Source organism: Diceros bicornis, chromosome 20 (genome assembly GCF_020826845.1).
Source record: "Diceros bicornis minor isolate mBicDic1 chromosome 20, mDicBic1.mat.cur, whole genome shotgun sequence".
Taxonomy (NCBI): domain Eukaryota; kingdom Metazoa; phylum Chordata; class Mammalia; order Perissodactyla; family Rhinocerotidae; genus Diceros; species Diceros bicornis.
The window spans coordinates 50401812-50425342 of NC_080759.1; the positions used below are offsets into that span (position 1 = coordinate 50401812).

Below are 23531 nucleotides of genomic sequence, written 5' to 3' on the forward strand. Positions count from 1 at the left end.
CAGCTAGCCCGGATGGACTGACTGGGTCTGAAACTCAGAAACGCATGTTTGTGACTCACATACGGCCTTGGTTACAAAGCACCTTCCTAGACCGGCAAAGGAAAAGAGGAGTTTTGAGTGAGAGAAAGAGAACTGAGACTGATTCTGCCAAAATCCTCATCTGTGACACAGGAAAAATACTACGTATATCAATAAATGTGTGATAAATGACAGCTAGTATACTATGTCTTTTTAAGAGCATCTCAAATTTCATTTTCACCTTGAGAACAATTTCAATTAGGCAGACTTGAGCTAGTTGATCACCTCTTATAATTTTAATTTATATATTATTCCCCAGCACATTTTTAAAAGAGGCCAAAAAAGAGAATCTGCTTAATCATCTTGCCTCTTTAGAATATAAACTCCCACTGGCCAGAATATTATTTTTGTCTTCTCCAGCTGTATGGCACCTGGCATACTGACGCTGCTCAAAGGATAAACAGCTCATTCATTACACAGTGCCACGTATATTAAATAACGCCCATAAAGTCCTTTGAAGATGAAAACCACTTCAAGTGCTAAGTAATTCTGTGCTAGGCATTTGAAACTGAGAAACAAAGATGACAAACCAAACATCATAAAAAGGTCACTGGCCAGCAGGGGGGTTCTTGTTCCTCCAGACTTCTGGTCCCTCTGCAGGCATACCGCACAGCAGAAAAAACCCCAACCTGCTTTACATGTTTTTAATGCATATAATCAGGGGAAAAGGTTTCAAAATGCTAAAAAGAACAGAAGTCTCCAGTGGTTCATTTCTTTCAGGGACCATGCCCAAAAGTAATTTCAAAGCCACACAAATTCATCTTTCTGAGATGTCTCCTTGTAAGAGAAGCTAAAATACTCTGTATGAAGTGTCAACTCAATTCTAAAATAGGCACAATGAAAATTCCTGCAACAAAGCATATGTGATTTTATGCAAATTGATCGAGTCTCTGTCTTAAGAGTCTAACAGTACTCTCTGCCTCGGTCGTGTGTGCGAGTGAGCAGAGCTGACTCCAACGTTCAAGAATATAGAACTCACACTAGCAAGAGAACCCTGGCTGCGATGCTTAAGGTTAAAACCATTTTCAGTAGGAGCACAGCAGAAGGCGGCCTCTCCCTTCAACGTCCCCAGAACGTTTATTAGGAAGACTCAATTATCATCAGCTTGAACTATTTCAGGTGTGCCCTTTGCTGTCCCAAAATACACCACCCACAGGGAAGCAAACTCTGTCCTTTTCTTTTTGACTGAGACTCCATAAAATTTCCAATAGGAGAGTTAATCCAAAGTTTTCTAAGAAATTGCAAATATACCATCAAATCATGACTGACGTCCAATCAGCTCTTATCCATCATGCTCTCCTTCAAATAGGAGTGATTTCATTTTTTTCCTCTGACACCAAAAAAAAAATGCGGGAGGTAGAAAGCTCCCCATAAATGGTGTCAAATCCCTCAGTGTGATATGCCCGGCAGAGTAGCAGAAACCATCAGCACTCTTGTTTCCACCCAGGCACCCACTCTGGGGAAAACCCCACTGTGCACTGGGCATCCTCGTCTCTGTCCCTAACAGCTACCTGATCTGCAGCAAGTTAAAAAAGCTCTCTGAGGTCCCTTCCTCAGGTATAAAACTCGATGTCACTGCCTACCTGGCAGGGGCTATGAAAATTAAGTAGCTGGTGCATAGTAAGCACTCAATAATGAAGTGTTTAAGAATCTGAAATATGTTACCAATTTAGCCATGACTTTTTTCTTTTTTTATTGATATATAACTTACATGCTATAAAATTCACCCTTTTAAAGTGTACAATTCAGTGGTTTTTAGTACATTCACCATGTTATACAACCATCACCACTATCTAATTCCAGAACATCTTCATCACCCCAAGACTTTCCTCAGAACGCCATTAGTGATCATTCCCACTTTCCCTGGGCATGACCTTTAACTCTCCAAGTTTTCTAAATATCAAAAGCTTCTCCTCCTTAAAATATTAATAAGCAAATTATGATTCTTCTTTCTGGCTAAAATGTCTAGTTGTAGGCAGGGCTTCCAGAAGCCAAATTTTCCAGAACACGATCTAACAAGCATGAGGACGTTTTATAGAAAATACAGAATACATTATATGAAATTGAGACTATCTCCCAAAATCTAGGGCCTATGTTCTATGTCATCATTTAAAGTAGAAAAACACTGAAGAGTAAATATTCACTTTGCCTACAACGTAAGATGCACCCACTGTTCCATGACTTCTAGAACTGAGTGCAGACAAACACACTTTCCAGAAATCCCGTGCTGGAGCAGAAACTACAGAGCTGCGTTAAATTTACTGCAGGTGGTTTCTGGGAAGAAACATTTAGTCAATGAAGGGCAACGAGCAACAGTCTGTCAAGTCATGACTCATGACTTACTCCAACATATGAACTCAGCTCCTTCCCCTACTAGTAGAATGTAATGGATTCCTGAGAAAAGATGGGATTCCTGAGACGAGATCATCCCACCCATCATCGTCCCATCACACACCCATGACATCTATCTCATCGTTCATTCTTATTATCTCAACACTTTCCTTTTCCTTCCTCTCTTCCGGCAATCAGTACATTGAGATGAAGATGATCAACTGTTTTTCCCACAACAGGTGTCATCTTTATAAACTGTACTTATTAGAAATTAATCTCCCTTTCTTTTTTGGCAACTCCTTATTTTTCAAATGTGTGCTTCAACATCACCAGAAAGTGAGCTGTTGATGGAGTCTGGCAGCTCTTTCCCTAAACATGCCTCTGGGGAGTTCCAGCACATGACTTCATCTGTTTTCTTTGGATGACTAACTGACAAGGCACTGAGCTGAACAGAAGCTGATGACCACTAACTGCCGATTTGAACAGTTTAAACCTGAAGATGTAGGTTCGTTTATCGCAGTGGTATGACCAGCATTTTGAAACTACTTTCTGCATATTCTAGGGTTGACTAACTCAGTAAAGACAGTGAGGATAAAGGGACCCTTCACTATCAGAGAAGAGAATTAAAAACTTGGAAGACTTAAATGCATCCTGTGGTGTTGGACTGAAATTGAAGGCTTGAGTATAAACTCACGGTTTTTATTATACACAATTAGGTGCAGAAAGAGATAGCGGTCTGTGTGCATGTATGCACACACACTACACTGTCTATCTGTGTCCACTGAGAGGTTCTAGAAGCAATGACACCTCTGTCCCAACGAGCAAACTTAGGGCCCAGATTGTGTTTCTAAATACCATTCTCGGCTAAAATGAGCCAGGGCTCCTTGGAGAAATGGCTGATTCCAGGGTGGGAGCAAGGAAAGTGCAACATAAGCCTGGAACATCTTATTGTGTCAGAAAATAAGAAGTGCTCAGAAAATGATGGGGACAGGTCACAAAAGATAAAGGAGCCAGCCCGAAAGGACTCCCACTGGCTAAATCCTGAACAATTTGAGTATCAAACTAAATAGTAATAGCTAAAGACTATCACCCATTGAGTAAAACAGGAGTCCATGAGGCCAGACTTATATAAATAAATAAGTGGGGCAGAAGGAAAAACTCTTCCTTATGGTAGAAAGCCAATGAAATATAGAAGGAATGGTGAAGTGAGAAAAATCACCATTTCACCACCATAGTATCACTGATTCAGGCAAAAATCATCAATGGATGCGACAACTAGCAAATGAAAGTCAGGAAAGGACAGGATTTTACATCGTCTCAAACTACCTCCCCACAAAATGCTAACTCATTACAGGGGAAAACACAGCAGAGAAACCTGGTAGTCACCACCTGGACCAAATCACCAAAGGGAACACCCCACACTGAGGCAGCTGACAGCTGTGTCCCTGACAGAAGGACGCAGCCCTTCCACCAGAAACGTACCACCTGAATCCCATCATGAGGAATCATACAACCCTAACTGAGGAATGGTCTCCAACACAACTGACTGGAACCTTCAAAAATATGAAAGTAACAGAGAGAGACTGGGTAACATTCCAAATTAAAGAAAACCAGAGAGACTCGACGACTAAATGCAATATGTGGTTCTGGATGCAACGCTGGATCACAAATATTTTTTTAATTGCCAAAAAGGACTTTCCTGAACAACTGGTGATATTTTATTAAAGACAGTAGATTTAAATATATTGTACCAAAATTAATTTCCTGATTTGGATCATGTAAGAGAATATTCATATTGAACTACCATTTAGAGGTAAGGGCATCACCACCTCTGCAGCTTACTCTCAAATGGTTCAGAAACAAGATAATATGTAGATTTTATATATATATAAAATCTACATATATACGCATATATACGTGTGTGTGTGTGTGTGTGTGTGCATACACATATCCGGGGGTGGGGGATAACCCACGTGTGCTGAAATAGTGACAATGGGGAATCTGAGTCTGACTTCTTGCTTCCTTGAACAGGAGTTCAGGCTTCTCAAAAGAAACTTACCCGGGCACCCCCCACCCCAAAATATCCCAAGGAACTTTAAATGTAATCAACAATGACAACATGAACCAACTAAACAGCTGAAAATAATACAGTGAAATCTCAATTCAACTAAGTTGATATGGATTTGAGCTTTGTACTCCTTTGTTAGTTTAAAATCAAAGATACTATAATAACTTGTCAAAAGCAACCATAATCTCACATTAAACAGCAAGCCAATCCTATTTTTTAATTCTAGAAATTTTTACAAAGCAAGAATTAAACAAAAACAACAAACTGGAAACTTTTAGAACCTCTTTGAGCAAACCAGGAGGAAATGAAAAGTATAGATTTTTAGAGTACAACATACCTCTGGTTAAATAATGTCTACACTCAAGAGAACAGCATTTCAATCATCCTCTGACTGAAATATTCAAACTCCAAGGTAGACGTGGAGTTACTCAGAGACACACAAAAACAGAACACGTTCCCAGTGTGGAAATGATGCTGGGAGTTCCACATGGGGATGAACCTGAGCAAGCATCCCACAAAATCAGGATACAACGGTGAGGGGGGACAGATGAGGTGTGACGGACAAGAATGCAGCCCACAAAGAGAAAAACCTAGAACACGTGCCCAAGAGCTATCTTGCTAAAAGAGAACAATGGAAATAACCCTATTCCCCATGACCACAACACATCATCATCTACATGCACATTTCCATGAATAACAGCAAAGAAATGAGTCGCTACAACAAAAAGCTATAGAGAGAGAACCCAGGAGTTACCACATCCACCTTGTAGAACTGTCCCCAAACAACAAGCCCAGCAGACTCCCACCCCTCCCGACTCCCCCACCTCTCTCCTTCCTCAGTTAGAAAGGAAGCCCTAGTAATCACTGTAATGTGTCACACACAGCCACCAGCTGAAAAACTTCCCTCCCTGGCTAGCCTCTCCCCGCCCTTCCCAAACTTCCCTCCGCCAACCCTGACAACCGCAGAGGGGACTTCCCATCCAGCACTTCAGCACTAGTCCACAAAGCAAGGGACACAGAGGACCAGCATTTCCACCAGGATCCCTCCCAAGATGCAGACAGGTGAGAGCAGGGACACTCACACTGCCAACACGCCCCTACTGGAAAGCTGGGGTTACGAGGGTTATTTATGTAAAAAGGAACATCAGGCTTAATTAGGTGAGAAGAGGAAAGGCATGGAAACTAAATTACAGGGCCTAGACCAACACGAAAAAAATGCTTGCTGTATCCTGGAATCTTGCAGTCAACTTTGGTTTGGTGTGAGACTTGCAAATTATAGCTTCAATCTTCAACACACAAAGATATATGTATTCAATTTTAAAGATTTGAAAATTACCACATAGGACCTTGTAGGACGCTGCACAGAGTGAGGGTCATTTCTACTCTCTCCCTCCATTAGGGATGGAAAGGGCATGCAGAGGCTTTGTGGTCTGGCAGCCTTGGGTTTAAATTCCTGCTTGGACCCTAAAAAGCAGTGCAAACTGGGGCAGGTCAGTCAACATCACCAGGGGCTGAGATCTTCATCCCAAGAGCATCCACCTGCTGGAAGTGGGGATTTGATTTTATACAAGAAAACGTATATTAAACACCTGCACAGTATATCTAGAATCATAGGCACCCAGATGATAGCCAGTGGTGGCAGTAACAGAGATAATAGTTAAGAGAAAGACTTTACCAGGTTTTCTTGGAAGACAGGATTGGCATGAACTGCATTTGGAGAAAAGAAAATAAACACAGTATTTTAAATATCATCCTATGACCTTACAAGCAGGTTATTGCTTTCTGGATGCACTTATTTTACTCCCTTAAGGAGCAAAATTCCAAAAGTGTTATCTGACCCCTGATTATGGGGGTCCTGGCCTCTCACACTGCTCTGGAAGCAGCTGCCAAAGATTCAGATTACAGCAAGAGCCTGAAGAACATGGGAGAGGCAGCGGGCCATTTCAAGACTGCCTAGTTTCCAAAAGAACGGCCTCATATCCACACTGCAAGTTGTCACAGGAAATTTACAGTGATCCCACCTCAATCCTGCATAAGCTTTACAGTCAAAGGTTTCCAGCAATTTGGTTCAGGCGATAGGTCCCATCTCACAAACAGGCTGACCCCTTCTGAGTTCGGCAACCAGCAGAGTTGAGACAGGACCTAATAAACAACACCATGAGAGATGACAGCAATGCCTAACAATGAATCCTGCAAATTCTGCATCTCGCAGACTGCAGTTAAACATTGGGAAAGAAACACATACACAGACCAGCCAACTTAATGACTCTACCATGAAGCCTCTCCCAAGAGGAGCTGCTCTCAAACAGGCAAACTATCAGGGGACATTTGAACTGAACTGTCACATGAAGAAAATGTATGGCCTGGAAACCATCAAATTAGCACCGGTTCTCAAGGCTCCTGAACCCAAGATATATTAGGACAAGTGCAACAAAATTTAGATGGAGGTGAAATAACTCTAAAATAAAAATGTGAAATATATTCTGCCTCTGTGCAATCTTTTTTTTTGAGCTAGTAATGGTCCCTTGCATTTCAGCTAGCACCACGGTGGTACTGGAAAGGGCAGTGAGGGCTGGAAAGAATTTCTCATAATCACGAATTTTTTTTAAAAAGCTACCTACAAACAAGAAATATCTATTTGTTTAGTATTAGACTAATGAGAAATTTATTCCAGTTATCTGGATACAAAAATATCAGATAATTTAAACTTTAGAGATTTTATTGTGTGAATGAGGCTACCTAAGTAGAAATATTTATAACACACGTTCTAGCCAAAGTATTGTTTCCCAATATTTGTGTGCACCTTCAGAATGAATAATAGAGGAATTACACTTTTGGGGGCTTATCATTTTAAAGTTATCCAAAAAATAATAAAATTTTTATGTTATTCTTATAGATCCCAGTACGTCTGTTGTGCAGAATAAGGATTAACTAAAAGTAAATGCAAGTAAGAAAATGTAAAACTTTCAGAATTAAACCACCCAGGAGTACCCTCCCATAGGTTTGCGACGGCAGTGTTCAACGACAGAGGCAATAAAGAAAGGAGTCCTTGAAGACAGGATCAATGAGGGAAGTGAAGTAAAAGAAATGATGGAAAGCAACTTTATACAAATATTGTTTTGACCAACCTCTTAAAACCATTTCATATGCATAATTTTCAAATTAAACTTAAAACATTTTGCCCTAAAGCATACATGTCATTTATACATGTTACTTCATATATACTAGGAGACGTGAGTTCTTTTAAAACAGATTTCAACTATTAGGCTCTGATATACTCATTCTTGCATTGAAACCATCTATTCCACAGAATGCCAAAGCAGGGTGTTTTATAACTTTTCCAAGATATATACATACATACATACATACACACTCTCTCTCTCACACACACACACACACACACACACACAAAGACAAAGCAGACGCCAAGAAACCCTATCTAAAAACATTCGATGATTACACTTTTAAATTTGAATTGTGTTTTTCTCAAGTTCAAGAATAGCCTTATTTTATGGTTATGAATCTTAAATGGAGGACTAACACTTAATAAATTCATTCATTAACCATCAATACTGCAAAATAGGTAGTTGCAAAGTCAATTATACACAGGAAGGCACAAGAACAGAGGGCAAATGACCTCACACAGAAACTAAAGCAGGAGCAAGGCCTCATCCCCCACCCCCAGGCCACTACCATGAAACTTTTCCCTATAAATTCCTTCTTTAACACCAGGAACGTCGAGGCACTGCAGACCCTATCCTGCATGTACTACTTGTTTTCTATCTTCTATCTGGACAGCAGCAAAACTCACCACAGCGGGAAAATGTGAAGCAGGAAAAATGGTGACTGGCTATACCTAAAGATAGATCTTTTCTTTAAGTCAGCAGACTTGACTTACATGCCATATGGATTTCCAAGTTAATGCTTCTTACAGAATCCAAAAAAAGAATCTTTATTTCCCCATAACTATCTTTAAAGTTCCTTTAACTAGCCCTAGAAAGTTTGGTTTCATATAGGGCAGTCTGACTACTATTATTTTTCAAATCAATAGAAAATACTTCCAAAATAAGTCAATGTTGTTCAAGTTTACCTAAAGAAATGACTTACATTGTATTTGGTTTTTGTTTGGCATCTCACGATTTTTATTTGCGTTTCCTTGACTACTAGTGAGGCTGAATATTTATTTGTTGGCCCTTTGTATTTCTTTGAATTATCTGTTTGCCTACTTTCCTTTTGGATTGTCTTTTCTTATTGATTTGAGGAGCCCTTTTTTTATTATGTATATATAATTCTTTGATTCATAATAAATGTTATCTCCAGTTTGTCAGCCTTTTTTCAATGTTATGTTTTAAATGAACATACAGTAAAACTGGATTTCCTTTTTTGTGTCTGTGTGTACAGTTCTATGAATTTTAACCACCACAACCAGGATACAAAAGTTCCACCATTCTCCCAAAATCCCCCTGGTACTGCCTCTTTGTAGTCACACCCTCCCCACCCCTAACTCGTGGCAATCAACCCATCTGTTCTCTGTCACTGCAATTCTGTCTTTCTGAGAATGTCACATAAGTGGAATCATACAATATGTAGCCTTGAGACTGCCTGCCTTCACTCAGCATTAGCTGAATGGATGCACCACAGTTTATCTGTTCACACCCACATCGTTTTAATGCTAACAACAAAAACAGACAGCAACCCCTCCCCACCCTCCCCCCACCCCCACCCCCAATCCTTCCGGGCAGCAGGGCTGTATCAGAGCAGCACACCATGGACCTCTTTCCTGCAACTGAAAAGAAAGCGGGGAGGGTCCACGTAGCTGCCAGGACCCTGCATAAACCCCTCCCAAAGAAAAACCGAGTGCAATTCATCAATGCCCATAATAGGACTACAGACTGTAAGAAAATAACTAATTCACACCGACACGGCTAACCCAAAGTACCCCAGACCTAGAATCTCTTCCGTATGCTGACTAACATTTTCATTAAAGCTTTCTCTGTTAGTGTAACTGCTAAAACGTACTAATTTAAGACAAAGTCCAAATAGGGTGATGCTTCCAAAACACAAGATATGCTCTATAGATTACTCACAATCCTCCCCATCAGACAAGAGTAGACATGTGGCTAATTAAAATAGTCAGTAGTCTAAAAGTCAAGTATATTTATCACCAAAAGAAGGTTATGTATTTCCACAGCACGTCTGGCATTAGACCAAATACTCCATCCAGACTCACTATGAAGTCTCACACAGAAGAAACCCCAGAAGCTGCTCAACTCCCTACGTCTCGTGCTCGAAAAGTCCACACACCCTCACTCTAGCCCCAGACATATAACGTTCCCCAGGGGCAGGTGGTTAATCATTTGGGTTTCAAGGGGCTTCCTTACATGGAGAGGGAACAAAAAAGAGGACATTAAGGTAACTTTCAGTAAGCAAATTGAGTGTCTCCATTAGCAAATGAGAAGTGAAAATGACTATCAGGCACTTGCTTATCATTAAGCATGAGAGTAAGATTTCCCATAAACAAGGATGGCTGCACGTAAGGCTTAATAATGTCAAAAAGTTGGGAGACCACAGTGGAAATTCCAGCCAGATACCTCAGTTTCCTCTTTCTAAACTGGCAGGGATGGGGTGAAATCGGGGTCTGGTAGGACCCGGGCACTGTGGCAAGTGGGGAAGCAAAGGCCCTGGGAAGCAGTGGCTCCACTGTGGGTACGGGAGGCCCAGGAATGGCGGGGACAGGGCAGCCGGGAAGGCAGCAGCAAACCAATGCCTTGCAGGGCCCTGGCCCAAATCCCACTTCTCTCCTTTTTGCTCCTTTCCCCTCAGTTCAGAGGTACAGTGACAGGAATTCCCAAAATGGCTTCTGCTGAATAGTACATCAGCCCAAATTCCTAAACGCAAGGGTCACTGAGAAGACTGTGGTCCACGCTCATGCCCTCGCCCACTGCTCCGCTGAACAGCTCCTCAGCAGAACGTGGAGTAAAACAAGAGAAGGAACTCTGTCGCTGCGCCATCTAAACCCCCTAACCCTTTCTCCAACCGTGGGCCCATCCTGTTCACTGTCCACGATCAGCTTAAACGGGTCTAGGAAGCATGGGGAAGATACAGAAGACGGCACCTCTGCCCCCAAGACACATAACACAGTCACCCTGGTCAGTGCACCCAAGTCCACTCAGCTGGATGCTCGGAGCAGGAAGAAATGAGAGAACGGACATCAGCGCATACAACCACCTTCCACCAGAACACAGCCAGATTCTCACTCAAATCCCTGTCCACGCAGTAGCTACTGTTCCTGCCAGAGGCACTACTAAAAATCTGTCAAGACAATGCACTTAAGGAAATAAAAACCAATTCATTACAGAACTGAGGAGGCATGAAAGGGGTTGCTAAGACTGCTTTTTATACTAAAACACAATTCACCCCCATCACCATAAGTGATTTTATGAGGCAGTAAAGTGTGGCTATTGATTAAGAATTTGACTTTTCTCTGGAATTTTTCCAAGGGTGTGAGATAAAATTTTATTTTCTCAGGAGTCAAGTAAATAAACAAATATCAGATACCCCTGATTTAGATTATGACAGTTTCAAACACACCTTTCACTTTCAATTAGAAACGAATCCCAAATTTATCATAACATTTAAAAGGACCATCCTATTCACATATTTTTTACATTTGAAGAACGTATTTTAACCGCACACTTCATTTCGAACAGAACCACTGGCTTCATTTAAATTTTGATTAATCATTTAAAATGGTTAAATGGCTTCATTCAAATCTTCATTTGAATCTTGGATGGTTAAATTGCAGAGGTGAAAATACAATATCCCGCATCAATAAGCCAGTTTACAAGGTCTCAATGAAAAGCTTCTTTCAATGATTGTTTTACCGCTCTTTGGTTTCTTGAACGTCACTTATAGGATTATTTTTAGGTATCTCTTTGCTCTCCTCTAAAACCAAGCCTCACTGTGCCACCAAAAAAGGGGAAACCAACATTCACTATCAAATTACACTTTCTTCAGCTTTCCTTTTCAAAACAGTGAGAGTAACAAGGACCTACTTCATAATACAATAATTATTATTGGTGCTCACAAAGAACAACGCTTCCAGGCTTCTAAATACACACAGAAGCGTGGCAAGCTTGGACGCCAGCTCCCTAAGTGATGTTGGAGGCATAAATATGAAGAAAAGCTGCCCTGGACGCTCCATGAGGAAACCATCAGATCACAACATAGCAAGGAATGATGCTGCTCCCTCACTAAGAAACAGAAAGGATTTCTTCATCTATTCCCTTGGAAAGAGAGGGGCTGCAGCCAGGAGTCCAGGATAAGATTTAATAATGAAAGGAACCCAGCCCGATGGGCCATGACACTTCAGAATAACCACAAACCTTTATTCTCTGCACATTCATTTAATGCCAACCTAAAACATGTCAGGCAGGTTAAAAATAATGCATTTATGTAAGCACCTCCCCACACACACTCTTGCAAGGTTAAATGGAGAGCTCTGAAAGAATGATTTATTGCCACAAGAACAGAGCCCCAAAATAGATTGGCAATAAAAGTGATTGGTCCCAGTGGGGTTGAGAACTAATGTAAGCAAAGTCCTGGCCATGAGAGGCGTCCGGGAAGGAGTACCAGAGTCGGGGGCGTGCTTCCCGGCCCTGACCCCACCTCTACCAGAGTTCCACTCTGGGCAAGTCACTCAACCTCCCTAGAGGCCTGACTCCTCTTCTGTAAAATTAAAAAACTGGACGAGCTCATAGCCGTGATGCTTTTTGCTTTTCCTTTGAAATCTGCTTTATCCAAGCTCTGTGCAAAGGAGAAAAGTGAAGTTCAGAATTCATGAACACTTGCAGAAAATCTCAGCTGCCCTTTTAACACACAATTACGATGACTTTACCCACTTATTTCAGCTCAATCCAATTTAACACTAATTGACTTGCCCACTAGTGCCAGGTCTAGAAAAGGGGGTTCAGGACTGTCAAAATGAATAGGGAGTCTCTGTGCCAAGGTCCTGAGTGGAGAATGAAATGACAGCCTATGAGGCGAGACCTTGAGCGAGGTGGACACTGGGTGACACAAAGTGGGGGAAGGGCAATCATTGTTCTGAAGCCCTGAAGTACTCAAAGAAAAGTGGAGAACAATGATTAGGTGCTGGGCGCTCAGAGGGAACCAGAGAATCCGAGAGGGGGAAACAGCCCCTGAGCCATCTCCCCGGACCCCTCTCCAAGTGCAGGAGTCCTGTCTCCAGCAGGCAACTCCAAACCTTGGCTGGTGGCAGCGCTCCTGCTTGGGCACTTCCAGTAAAGGAAAAATCACATGGCAGCCGACTCTATCCCTGAACTGCTCTATTTAAAAGTTCCATTAAGCTGAAGTGGTTCTCCTTTCATCCGCCCATGGGTACCAGTTTTCAATCTGTGACTACAAAGATAAAACTTAATGCAAGACAGAAAAAAGGAATAAAAAGAAGGAAAGAAAGGTGGCCAAGCAAACAGTTCCAAGGCTGAGAAAAGAAAGGCAACCAGTAGAAAGTCCTTGTCTAGGTCACATTGGCAGTCTCAAGTACCAGGCTCAAAAACACTCTGGAAAAAACGTTCACACTCTGATCTGCCCTCCCCAGTCAATGAGAACCTATTCTCTGTGTTTCTACATCTTAGGAAAGAATGTCAGATTTTACTGATGGACTTGGCCTCTCCATTCTCCTCAGCCAACCAAATTCAATCAAAACTGCTCAGGATGGCCCCTGCCTGAGCCACTCTACCAGGTGAGGTCCCCATCCAGGGTCCTCCCGCTTCATCAGTCATGACTGTCCAAACCCCCGATTCTACCCCCACCAATCCAACTGAATGGTACCTCTCTACTCTCTGCTAGACATCACCGCCCTAGATGCTGGAGCCAAGATCTAGGTCAGGGATTCAGAGCTGCCCAAAGGAGGGAAAGGCACTTTTAAAAGATGTTCCAGACTACCCCTGAGATGGGACAGTGCAACCGCTGCCTACTTTAAATCTGCTCTGGCTCCTGGTTCCAAATCAAACAACTAAAGGGGAAGTTTGTCCAATCATTTTGGAGGGTGGAAAAAAGGAGCAAGCCAGTGAGCAGCATTGCCTGGTTCTGCCCAAACCTGAACGTGAAGAGGAGCCTGGACAACGGAGCAAGCACAGGCCAAGGCATGGCCACCAACAGATTTATCTCCCCGGATAAATCCTGGGGAGAGCCACGCTGACAGGAAGCAAGTTCTCTGTGGGCATCCAGTCCAACCTGATGTCTTCTAGGGGCTCTTCTGAGCAAAAGAAGTGAGTTCTCTATTGTGCATAATAAAGATGTAAGAAAGTCTGGTCTCACGAGCACCAAAAATCCCATCTCCAGGGCACAAGAGCCTTTCTAACAGAGAGGAGCTGAATTCTGCACAGAATCTATTATTCTGTGACAGGTGGTAGAGACAGAGAGAAGACAGGCTAGACTTTAGCTTCAGGGCATGAAGGAAAGACGTCCCAGTTCTACTATTAAGAGGTAAGACAGGGCTGCTCTATCGGGCTAGTTGCACCAAAAAAGGCTTTCACTAGGAGTTCGTTTTCCCTAACCTTTGCTTCCTGCAGGGACCTCACTGGAAAGGGGACCCTGGGGAGCATATTAACCCCAAGCTGACACTATAGAGTCGGCGTATGTCACTCCCAGCCACCACCAATCTGTTAAAATGCCTCAAAAATAACCCTGCCTGGCAAAGAACAAGAAAACGGGGTTAAGACAGTACTAAACCAGGTATCTATCTAAGGACACTGCTAACTTCTGCCTCTGACCATCGCCCTCCTACTGCAAATTGCTCCCTGTGACCCGGATTACCGGACTGATCTCACCGAATCTGGGGACTTCATTTTGAAAGAGGCCACCGAGCGCGCCCCATCGCAGGCCGCTCCCCCGGCATCCCCGGCCGCGCCGTCCTGCCAGGGGCCGCCACCAGCACCCCGCACACGCCCTGCGCCCGCCCGCCCACCCACCCCGGCGCCGACCTGGCCCACCCTCCTCGGCTCTCCGGGGCCGGGTCTGCATCCTCTCCACCCCGCGCCTGGCCGCCCGGCACGGCGCTCCGGGCCGCGGGCCCCGAGGCCGCCGCCGCCGCCGCCGCCGCCTGCTCCTCCGCTCCGGCCCGGAAGCGCGAGCTGACCGGACTGGGCGTGGGGACGCGGGCCCGGGCGGGAGAAGGCGCCGCCGCCGGGGTCCCGGGGACGCCCCGTCACACCCCCCGCGCCTCCTCCCCGCGGGCCAGTCGCAAAGCTCCCCTCTCCCGCAGCCACCCCCTCCTCGCCGGAGAGACACCGGGCCACCTGGCACTGCCTCCACCTCCACGCCACCCCGGCAGTGGCCCGCAAGCGCCTAGCCCTGCGCCTCCCCCTGGGCCACCACGTTCCCAGATGTCCCTGCCGGGCCACCCCCAGAGACAAAGGCTCACCCGCCGCCCGGCCGGCCGCACTTCATCTCGGCCACCTCCCCACTTCCCTGGGCAGCGAGTGCCATGGCTGCCCCGTTTCACAGAAGTGTAGACCGAGGCCGGGGAGCTGACAGGCTAGAGGACCGAGGGAAGAGACCCGGCTGCTCATTTGGGTCGAGGAGGGTCCAGGGACAAATCGGCCACAGAGACCGGCCCAGATGACCGCCCGCTTTCCCGGCCCGGCCCCGCCGCCCCCGTCCGCTCGGCCTCCGGGGCAGGGGCCTCCCCCCTCGCCATCCCCGCCGCCGCCTCCTCGGCCCTCCAGCAAAGGAGACAAAGAGCCGGCGCCCTACCCCGTGGAGCTGCGGGCGCCGGGGCGGGAGCCGGGAGATTTCACCCTGGAACGGGGGCTGGGCGCAGGGGAGGGTGAGGCGGCCGCCTTCGGGCCGGGCCGCGGCGCGCGGGGCGGCGGGCAGCGGGACACGCCGGGGTAGGTCCCGGAGCCCCGGCGCGGGGTGCAGCGGCCCGGGCGAGAGCGCGCCGGGCCCGCCGGGGCCCGCGGACCGCGCCTCCGCGGCGGGGCCGGCCGAGCGCGCGGGCAGCGCCGCAGTTGCACTCACCGGATCGGAAGAAGGCCGCGATGTCGGCCAGGTCCTTGGCCGCCTCCTCGGCCCCCTCGCCGGCACCGCCCCCGCAGCCCGAGCCCGCCGCGCTGGCCGTGGCGGCGGTGCCCGAGGACGCGGCGGGGGCGGCGGCGCCGCCGCTGCTGCCGCTCATGGCTGCGGCGGCGCCCGCGGCCGCGCCCGGCTCGGGCCCCGCGCCCCTAGCGCCGCGCGCCGCCCGCTCCGCGCCGGGCCTGGCGGCTCCGAGCGCCCAGCTGCCCGCGCCCGGCGCGCGGACGCAGAGCCCCGGGGCGGCGGCGGGCGGCGGCGGCTTCTCGGCCCGAGGAGCGCGCCCACATAGACGAGGACTCCGCCCGGGAGCCGCGAGCTGGCCGCGGGGCGGGGGCGCGGAGCCACGGCCTCGGCGGCGCCGGCCGGAGCGCGGGCAGCAGCGCGCGCCGCGCCGGACACGCAGTCGCGAGGGCGGGGGCCCGTGGCCGGCGGGAGCTCCGGGATCACGGGCGCCGGCGACAGCCGCGAGCCTCCATCTTGATTTCAAATAGGGAAGGAAGGAGGGGGAGGGGGGAAATCACGGCCGAGGGAACCCGGGTGAGAGGAAAAGGGAGAGCAGGGAAGGGAGAGGAAGGAAAAAGGGGGGCTTCGGCAATTTCCGGCGAACATCGTCAGGGGCCCGAGCGTGGGCTCGGCGGGTGGGCGGGGCCTGGCGGGAGGGGCGGGGCCGCGCCGGGCTGCGGGGCGCCCAGAGGGCCGGCGGCGGCCGCGGGAGCGTTCGGTCCTGCTCTTTCTCCTCCGCCCGGGCAGCTCGAACCTCTGGAAGGAGGAGGAACGCTCTGACCGGCTGGGGCGGACCTTTCCAGGCCCAGCGTAGCGCCCCCCGCCGGGGCGCTCGGTCCTGCACTGCGAGCACCGTCCTCCGAGCGCTCGAGCTGCTTATTACTGATCTCGCCCGCGGGGCCCGGCGACTCGGACGCTGGGCCGGTGTGTCGCTCATTGGCGCAGCGCCGGCGCTGGTAGATGGGGCTCCATAATAGTGGCTGAATGAACAGAGAGTTCTTGAAAACCCGGAGGTGAGTGGGGCAAGCCTCAACTCATGGGGGCATAAGCCTCCTTGTCTGTAAAATGAGATTCCAGACCTACCTCCCCTCCGTCCTTACTCCACCAAAATGTAAAGAATGAGAAAGGTGATGGGGGCCGGGGAAACCAAAGGGAATGGGGGGGTGGGCGACATCCAGCTTTATGGAAGGTCCATGTCAAACCAGCGTTTGACAAGTATTCAAGTTCAAAACGCCTATGACGTGGCTACAAGAGCAGTGAGCAGAAAGGATGGGTGTCAGAGGTTAAAGGATCTAGTGATGCGGAAAACAAGGAGAAGCAGAGACAACATTGATTAACAGCAACTGGATGATGAAACCACTATACATGTATACTGGAACTGAACAATTAAATAAATGAATGCTGGGTGGTGCATACCAGGTTTTTCACTATTGGAGAGGGAGGTTACAGATAACCAGGGGGAGGAGGCTAGAAAGATCCATGTGGTATTGGATTAGAGTTGGAGACATCAGTATGAATTCATGTTTAGCTTAACATAAATACAGATGGATATATAAAAAGATTTATGGATATGTGTATATACACAGATTAGTACACATACACATATTTCCTTGCTCTGTCAGCTGAGTGGACTTAGAAACGACACTGCAGTAGCAACAGCACACCTGCAGTAGCAACAGCACACCTGGCACTCAGACCCTGTTTTTAACACCATTCTCCAATAAAAGGAACCAGGGCTCCTTGGGGAAATGGCTGACTCTAGGACTGAGGCAGGAAATAGACAAGATGAGCCCAGAGCATCCTGTTGTGCCAGAAGGTAAGGAAGTGTTCAAACAAAGTTTTTTTTAAATCAACAACCACAGCAATGATAGAGGTCTGTCAAAGGAACACAGGAACCACTTGAAAGAGCTCCCAGGGGCCAAAGCTGGAACAACTTGAGCAACAAAATAAATAAAGCAACACTTGACTATAACTCAAAGTATAAAATAAATATCCAAGAGTCCATACTGATATAAATAAGTGATTAGGTAAATAAATGGGAAAGAAGAGACAAATTTCCCATGCAGAAGAATTTGAAATCATGTATGTAGATACTCTGCCCACAATGAGATGGAATAGAACTCCCGTCTCCTTAACTATGGGCTGCATATACTGACTTCCTTCCAAAGATTACAAAATGGAAAGAGGGGCGGGAGAGTAACTTCACAATGGAGACACCTGGCAAACCCTACTCCAGCCTCGTGAACAAGGTTAACATTAACAGTGATCAATCATGTGGGTGGTATGTATCCTTGATGTAATGAAAATGGCACTTTACCTCTGTGGTCTTCCTCCCAAAAGCACATAACCCCAGTCTAATCATGAGAAAACATTAGACCAATCCCAATTCAGGGACTTTCTACAATCTACCTGACCAGTACTCCTCAAAACTGTCAAGATCTTCAAAAATAAGGAAAGTTAGAAAAACTATCCCAGCTGAGAGAAGCCCAAGGAAACATGACAACTAAATGTAATGTAGTATTCTTGATGGGATTCTGGAACCAAAAAGGACATTACGTAAAAACTAAGAAAATGTGAATAATATATGAATTTTAGTTAATAATAATGTACCAACACTGATTCATTAATTGTAAGTAATGTGGGGAAATTGGGTGTGGGGTATATGGGAACTCTATACTACCTTTACAACTTTTCTGTAAATCTAAATCTGTTCTAAAATAAAAGTTTATTTTAAAAGTTGTTTTAAAATTGTAAGTGCAGTGTCTCAAAAAGAAAAAATGCGGTAGGTCCAAATTTCATAGGCCATTAGCTCAGGTGTGCTCACAATGTTCCCTTTTCTTGTTTTTCTCCAAGTTAATTTCTGTCCCCAGCTCCCATTCCCCCTCATGGCAGAAAGCTTAATGCTAGCTCAGGGAAAACTCCATCTCCAGGGACTTTCTTTGTTAGTTGAGTGCCTTCCCCCTCTTACGTCCTCCCCAAGGTGGCAGCCAAGCTCCCAGAGGCATTGGTGGTACCACAGCGTGGGGTGGGGTTGAGGAGGTTGCACCTGGTCCTTAGTCATCATGGATTCATGCTGGCACCAGTGCAGATGTGTCCTGTGTCTGTGCCCGTCCCTGACACTCCTGCCTGGACTGCAGGCGTTGCTATGACCTTGTTGCCTTCTGCTGTTGGCCCCTTCCTCACCCAACCATGGGGCCTCTTGAGGTCTGCTGGCAGTCAACACCCCTCCTGAGCTACTCCCAACCTCTCAGGAAAACAGTCAACTGCTCACTGGGGTGCTCAGACCCACCTCACCACCCTCCAACCCCCACCCCAGAAAGTGAGGCCAAGTTCTCCCTCCTTCCAGATCCCTCAAGCCTACCTGGGCACAGACTTCCTTTCTCAGAGACTCACATCAGGGTCTAATGCTATCCATCTCCTCTCCCCCAAATTACAAAATTAATTCCCCTGCAGGAAGAAAACCTCACTCCCGTTTTACCATGCTTTCTTCCAAATCTATTGTTTATGGCATAACCTTTGTGTTCTTAAGAGACTCAGTTTAAATATTCAAAAAACCTTTCCCTCCAATTATGACCTCGGCCATGGGTTTCTGAAGTGTCTCTCAAAATTCAGAAGCCAAGTGCTGACTTCTTTCTTTCTCTTTATCTCCCTCCCATTGTAACTCTACCCTGACGGTCGTAAATACAGAGCCCCCCTCTGCTGCCTAAATGGTGGATAAAGGGCAAGAATTTGAATAATAAAAACTGCTGGGGCAAGGGACAGATGGGATATCATGCAGCCACAGAAAGACTGGCAATACCTTAGTGATAGTACTTGGGACAGCTGGAAAAAGCCAAATTGTGTTGGAGGGTTCTTGGGTAGAGGCAAGTTCTGGGGTTAGGAGTTGGCCTGAAAGGGAAAGTGAATGCGTGGTAGTACTGCTATTGGGGATCAGGGTGAAGAGGGAATGATCAATGTGTATTTGGGCAAAAAGATCTCTCTAGGGTTGAGACCCAGATAGTGACCAATTCTCCCATCTCAGGTAGAGTCATTTCCAAGAAAGCAATATAAAAGACCTGTGCCTGAGTGTGGGACATGCATTACGGCTCACCCAGATTGCAATAAGAGAAAGAGGCTGCACGCAGGTTTTTTTCCTTCTGCCATCTGAGCGTGTGTAGGGGGATCTAAACAGGGTTTCATGACAGCTGCTGTTGATCCTACCCAACCTTCAAAATTGAGCTCAAATTTCACCCCCTTTCATGAAGCTCCTACATAACTCAAACTGATCTCTCCCTCCTCTGTATTCTGCAGCACCCACTGTTCTGGCATTTGATCATGTACTGCATTATATTATTTACACCGTTCGTGTTTAATATCTTGCCTACAAGATGAGGAGATCCTTTGCAATCAGTACACAAGCATCAGCATGTCTCCTGTGTGCCTAGAACTGGACCAGGCACAAAGGTATGAAGCAAAAGAAATGGAGAAAGCCAGCTGGGGCAGACATTGCAAATTGTCTACCCAAAATCCTTTCTCTCCTTCTTATCAGAACCCATGCCTGGCTAAAACACTCCATTTCCCAGCTATGGTGGCCATGTGACAGGGTGCTGGCCAATGAGATACAAGTGGAAAGAACTGGGCAGGGCTCACAAGAAAGAGTTCAAACTGGGCATGTGCATGCCCTTTGCCCTTTATCCTCTCTGGAATACAGACAAGATGCTGGAGGTGAAGAGACCACTGTGTGACTACGAGAGGGTGCACGTGAGGACAGAAGCATATGGTACTGATGGCTGAGTGAGCTGCCCACCTCCAGACTTCTTGTTCCACAGAAACATACAAGAAAAGGAAGACTCTGATGTAGTCAAGGGGCTGCGAGGTGGGTGTTCAGTTTTGTGCAGCCAAACCAGCTCCTAACAGATAGACCAGCCATGGTTCTTTATCAGCGCCTCTCAAACTTTTCCACCAAGGAAGCCCTGAAGATGGAGGAGGATGAAGAGACAGGTGAAAGTTGTATCCTTGAAGATCTTAGAGGGAAACTCAAGCAGCCACCACAAGATGAAAATGCCTTTGAAGTTGCTATTTTTTTCTTAGCAATGCATGTGAATTTTTCCTTCTTCTTATACATATGTATTCATTTTAATATATAAGTAATGTCAACTCATTTACCACTTGTTTTGGGTTGAGTTGTGTCCCGCACCGCCCCCCCTAAAAAAAGATACATTGAAGTATTAACCTCCAGTACATTAAAGTGTGACCTTATTTGGAAGTAGGGTCATTACAGATAGAATTAGTTAAGATGAGGTCATACTGGAGTAGAGTGGGCCCCTAATCCAATATGACTGGTGTCCTTATAAGAAGATGGCCATATGAGGACAGAAATACACTGGGAGAGTGCCACGTGGAGATGGAGGATTGGAGTGATGCATCTACAAGCCAAGGAACACCAAAGTTTGCCTGCAAACCACCAGAAGCTGGGAGAGAGGCAAGGAAGAATTTCCCTACAGGTTTCAGAGGGAGCATGGCCCTGCCAGCACCTTGATTTCAGACTTCTAACCTCCAGAACTGGGAGGCAATAAATTTCTATTGTTTTAGGCCACCCAGTGTGTGGTACTTACAGTTACCGCAGCTCTAGAAAACACACAAGCTAATCTAGTCCTCCAAATTTTTGAGTGAAGCTGTCATTCTAGAGAGAGATTTATATGTTGATCTTATAGATAATATTTGATGGGTGCTTAAGATAAAGAAAAAGAAATAATCCAGACGAATGTGGAGAGTGCGAACTTGACTGGCTGTGGGAGTAAGACAATGTTAACGAGGACACACTATGGAAATGTCCAGATGATAACTTGAGACATGGGGCTTGACCTCTGGCCAGAGTGGGAACCCTAACTCTAAATTTGAGCTCAAGAGCATAAAGATACCTGGAGCTTCTAGACTTGACTAGTTTGCCCAGGAGATGAGTATAAAAACCGAGTAGGGCATGGGGCGGGGGGCCGAGTTTTTATGCCATACAGTAGTAGCAGTGGGTGGAGGTGTGACTTGAAATGACCTGAGAGTCCCCCAGTCAGTCCTGGAGCAGATTAAGAAGCATGTAGAAGGAGAAGAGGAGACTAGCAGGGGCTGGGGTGGGGCATCTAATTCAGCCCGGCCATGCTAAGTCAGCTCACAAAGGACTCCAAATGAACCCAGCATCTTGGATTTCTTTGATTTGGGGTGACCTCCACTAAGCCAGAAAGGTCCAAGCCAGAGCTCTGCTTGCCCTGCTCTGAACCCATATTCACAAGCACGGGCCCCAGGAATTGCTGACTGGCCTTGACGGTTGATTGGTAAGAGTCTTTTGAGCCCCTTCACACCAGTCTTTTTTCCAATCATTGAGATACCACTGAATAGACAAATCAAGCAAAGAGGCCCCGGGTGGGAGATGGAAGAGGGAATTAGGTGGAATGAAGCTGGAAAAGGAACAGAGGATGGAATTTGGGAGTATTTGAGGTGCATAGGAGGCAAAAGCTGTGTGTGTATGTGTATGTGTACACACGTGTGTGTGCACACGTGCTTATGCCTGCCTGCATTTGGGATAGGAGTTGCTGAAGATCTTGATCTTGTAGCAGGGGAACCCTATAATACAGGAGGAAAAGATAAAGGTAGATTTGGCTTTGAAATGAGCTCAGATTTGGAAGTTTCAAGGTTTTATTATTACAGTATGTAAATGAGAAGGATGTATAGGAGAAGCGACAATATCTATATTTGCTGCCTTGGCTTCAAATTGATCAATGTTACAGGCTCGTTGCTTAGGAACCGCTGACTTTCTGTTTCTGGCCAGTAACTCAAAGAATTCCAAATTAAGCCCCCAGGCCCAAATATGCAGAATCTGAAATTCTACCAGGTGAGATTCATTCATTCTGATCCTGGCCAACTTTTGGTCTTCAGGATTTCTCTCTAAAGGATGACTGCTCCTGGGAGCCAACACCTTAAAGCTTTATCACTTGATGTCCTATGGGGAGGATTAGGGGTTAGCCCAGTGTTGGCCCAGAGTCATGAAGCATAAAAGAAGGAAAAGAGTGATGGAAGGCACCAATAAAAAAATCATCTACTTTGCTCTTGTGTAGAGCTGATCTTACTGCTTCCATAAGTTGTAGACCCTGAGAAAGGTCTGGCCTTGGTTCATTTGCAGGGGTGCTGAAGCTTTTTATATTTTAGGGTCATTGATTACTCATTGAAGGCTTCCCATTGCACACAGGAAGCCATGTAAAGACTCCTTGTCCACACTGGGACTGTTCTAGAGGTCTTGATTTATTCACGCAGTAAATGTTCATTGAGCCCCTGCTTTATGGCAGAGACTCACTTAACCCACAGTGAACAAAACCAGCAAAGATGTGTGCCCTCACAGAGCTTACTTTCCAGTGGGGTGGGGAGAAAGACAATAAGCAAATAAGTAACATGCATAGTGGCCCGATGATAATAAGTACTATGGAGAAGGGTTAGACAGGAAAGAGGGAGAAGGTTGGAGTGGAGGGCAGTGGGTAACACTAGATGTGACATTTGAGCAAAGAACAGAATGAGAGAATGGACCAAGTGATATGTAGGAGACTCTGGGGGACAGGGACAGGAGAGGAAGCAGCAGCAGCAAAGGCCCTGAGGTAGCCCAGCGGGCTTGGCTATGTGAAGAAGATAGGGGAGGCCACTGTGTTCAGTGGGAGGGAAAATAGGAGATATAGTCAGTGAAGTAGAGGAACCTCATCACGTTAAAACCTGGTCCTTGCGTTGTAAGGACTCTGCTGTTCAATCAGAATGAGATCACAGATGTGGATTATTGTATGAGAAGATTCTAAGTGATTTAAGGTTGAAAGTGGGAGATATGTGGACTCATCAAAATGTTAGGAAATAAAACAGAAGTCTGTAAAAAGCTTTCTAAAAGATGGTAGTGGAGAGAGCCTTAATTAGAAACCAGAGGCTGTCATCTCCAAGGTGAAGGCTC

At 46.3% G+C, this 23531-nt stretch overlaps 1 protein-coding gene across 3 annotated transcripts in view; it reads right to left on the minus strand.

Moving 5' to 3' along the window:
* TRIO (trio Rho guanine nucleotide exchange factor) overlaps positions 1-16113 on the minus strand; it is a 355129-nt gene extending 339016 nt beyond the window's left edge. For 2 of the 3 annotated variants that reach the window (XM_058564328.1, XM_058564327.1), the window contains exon 1: positions 15521-16113. In XM_058564328.1, coding sequence (XP_058420311.1) covers positions 15521-15677 — 157 coding nt within the window. In that variant the 5' untranslated portion in view covers positions 15678-16113. The remainder of the gene's footprint in view (positions 1-15520) is intronic. The other variant, XM_058564330.1, reaches the window with a different exon arrangement.
* Positions 16114-23531: the final 7418 nt, after the last annotated feature.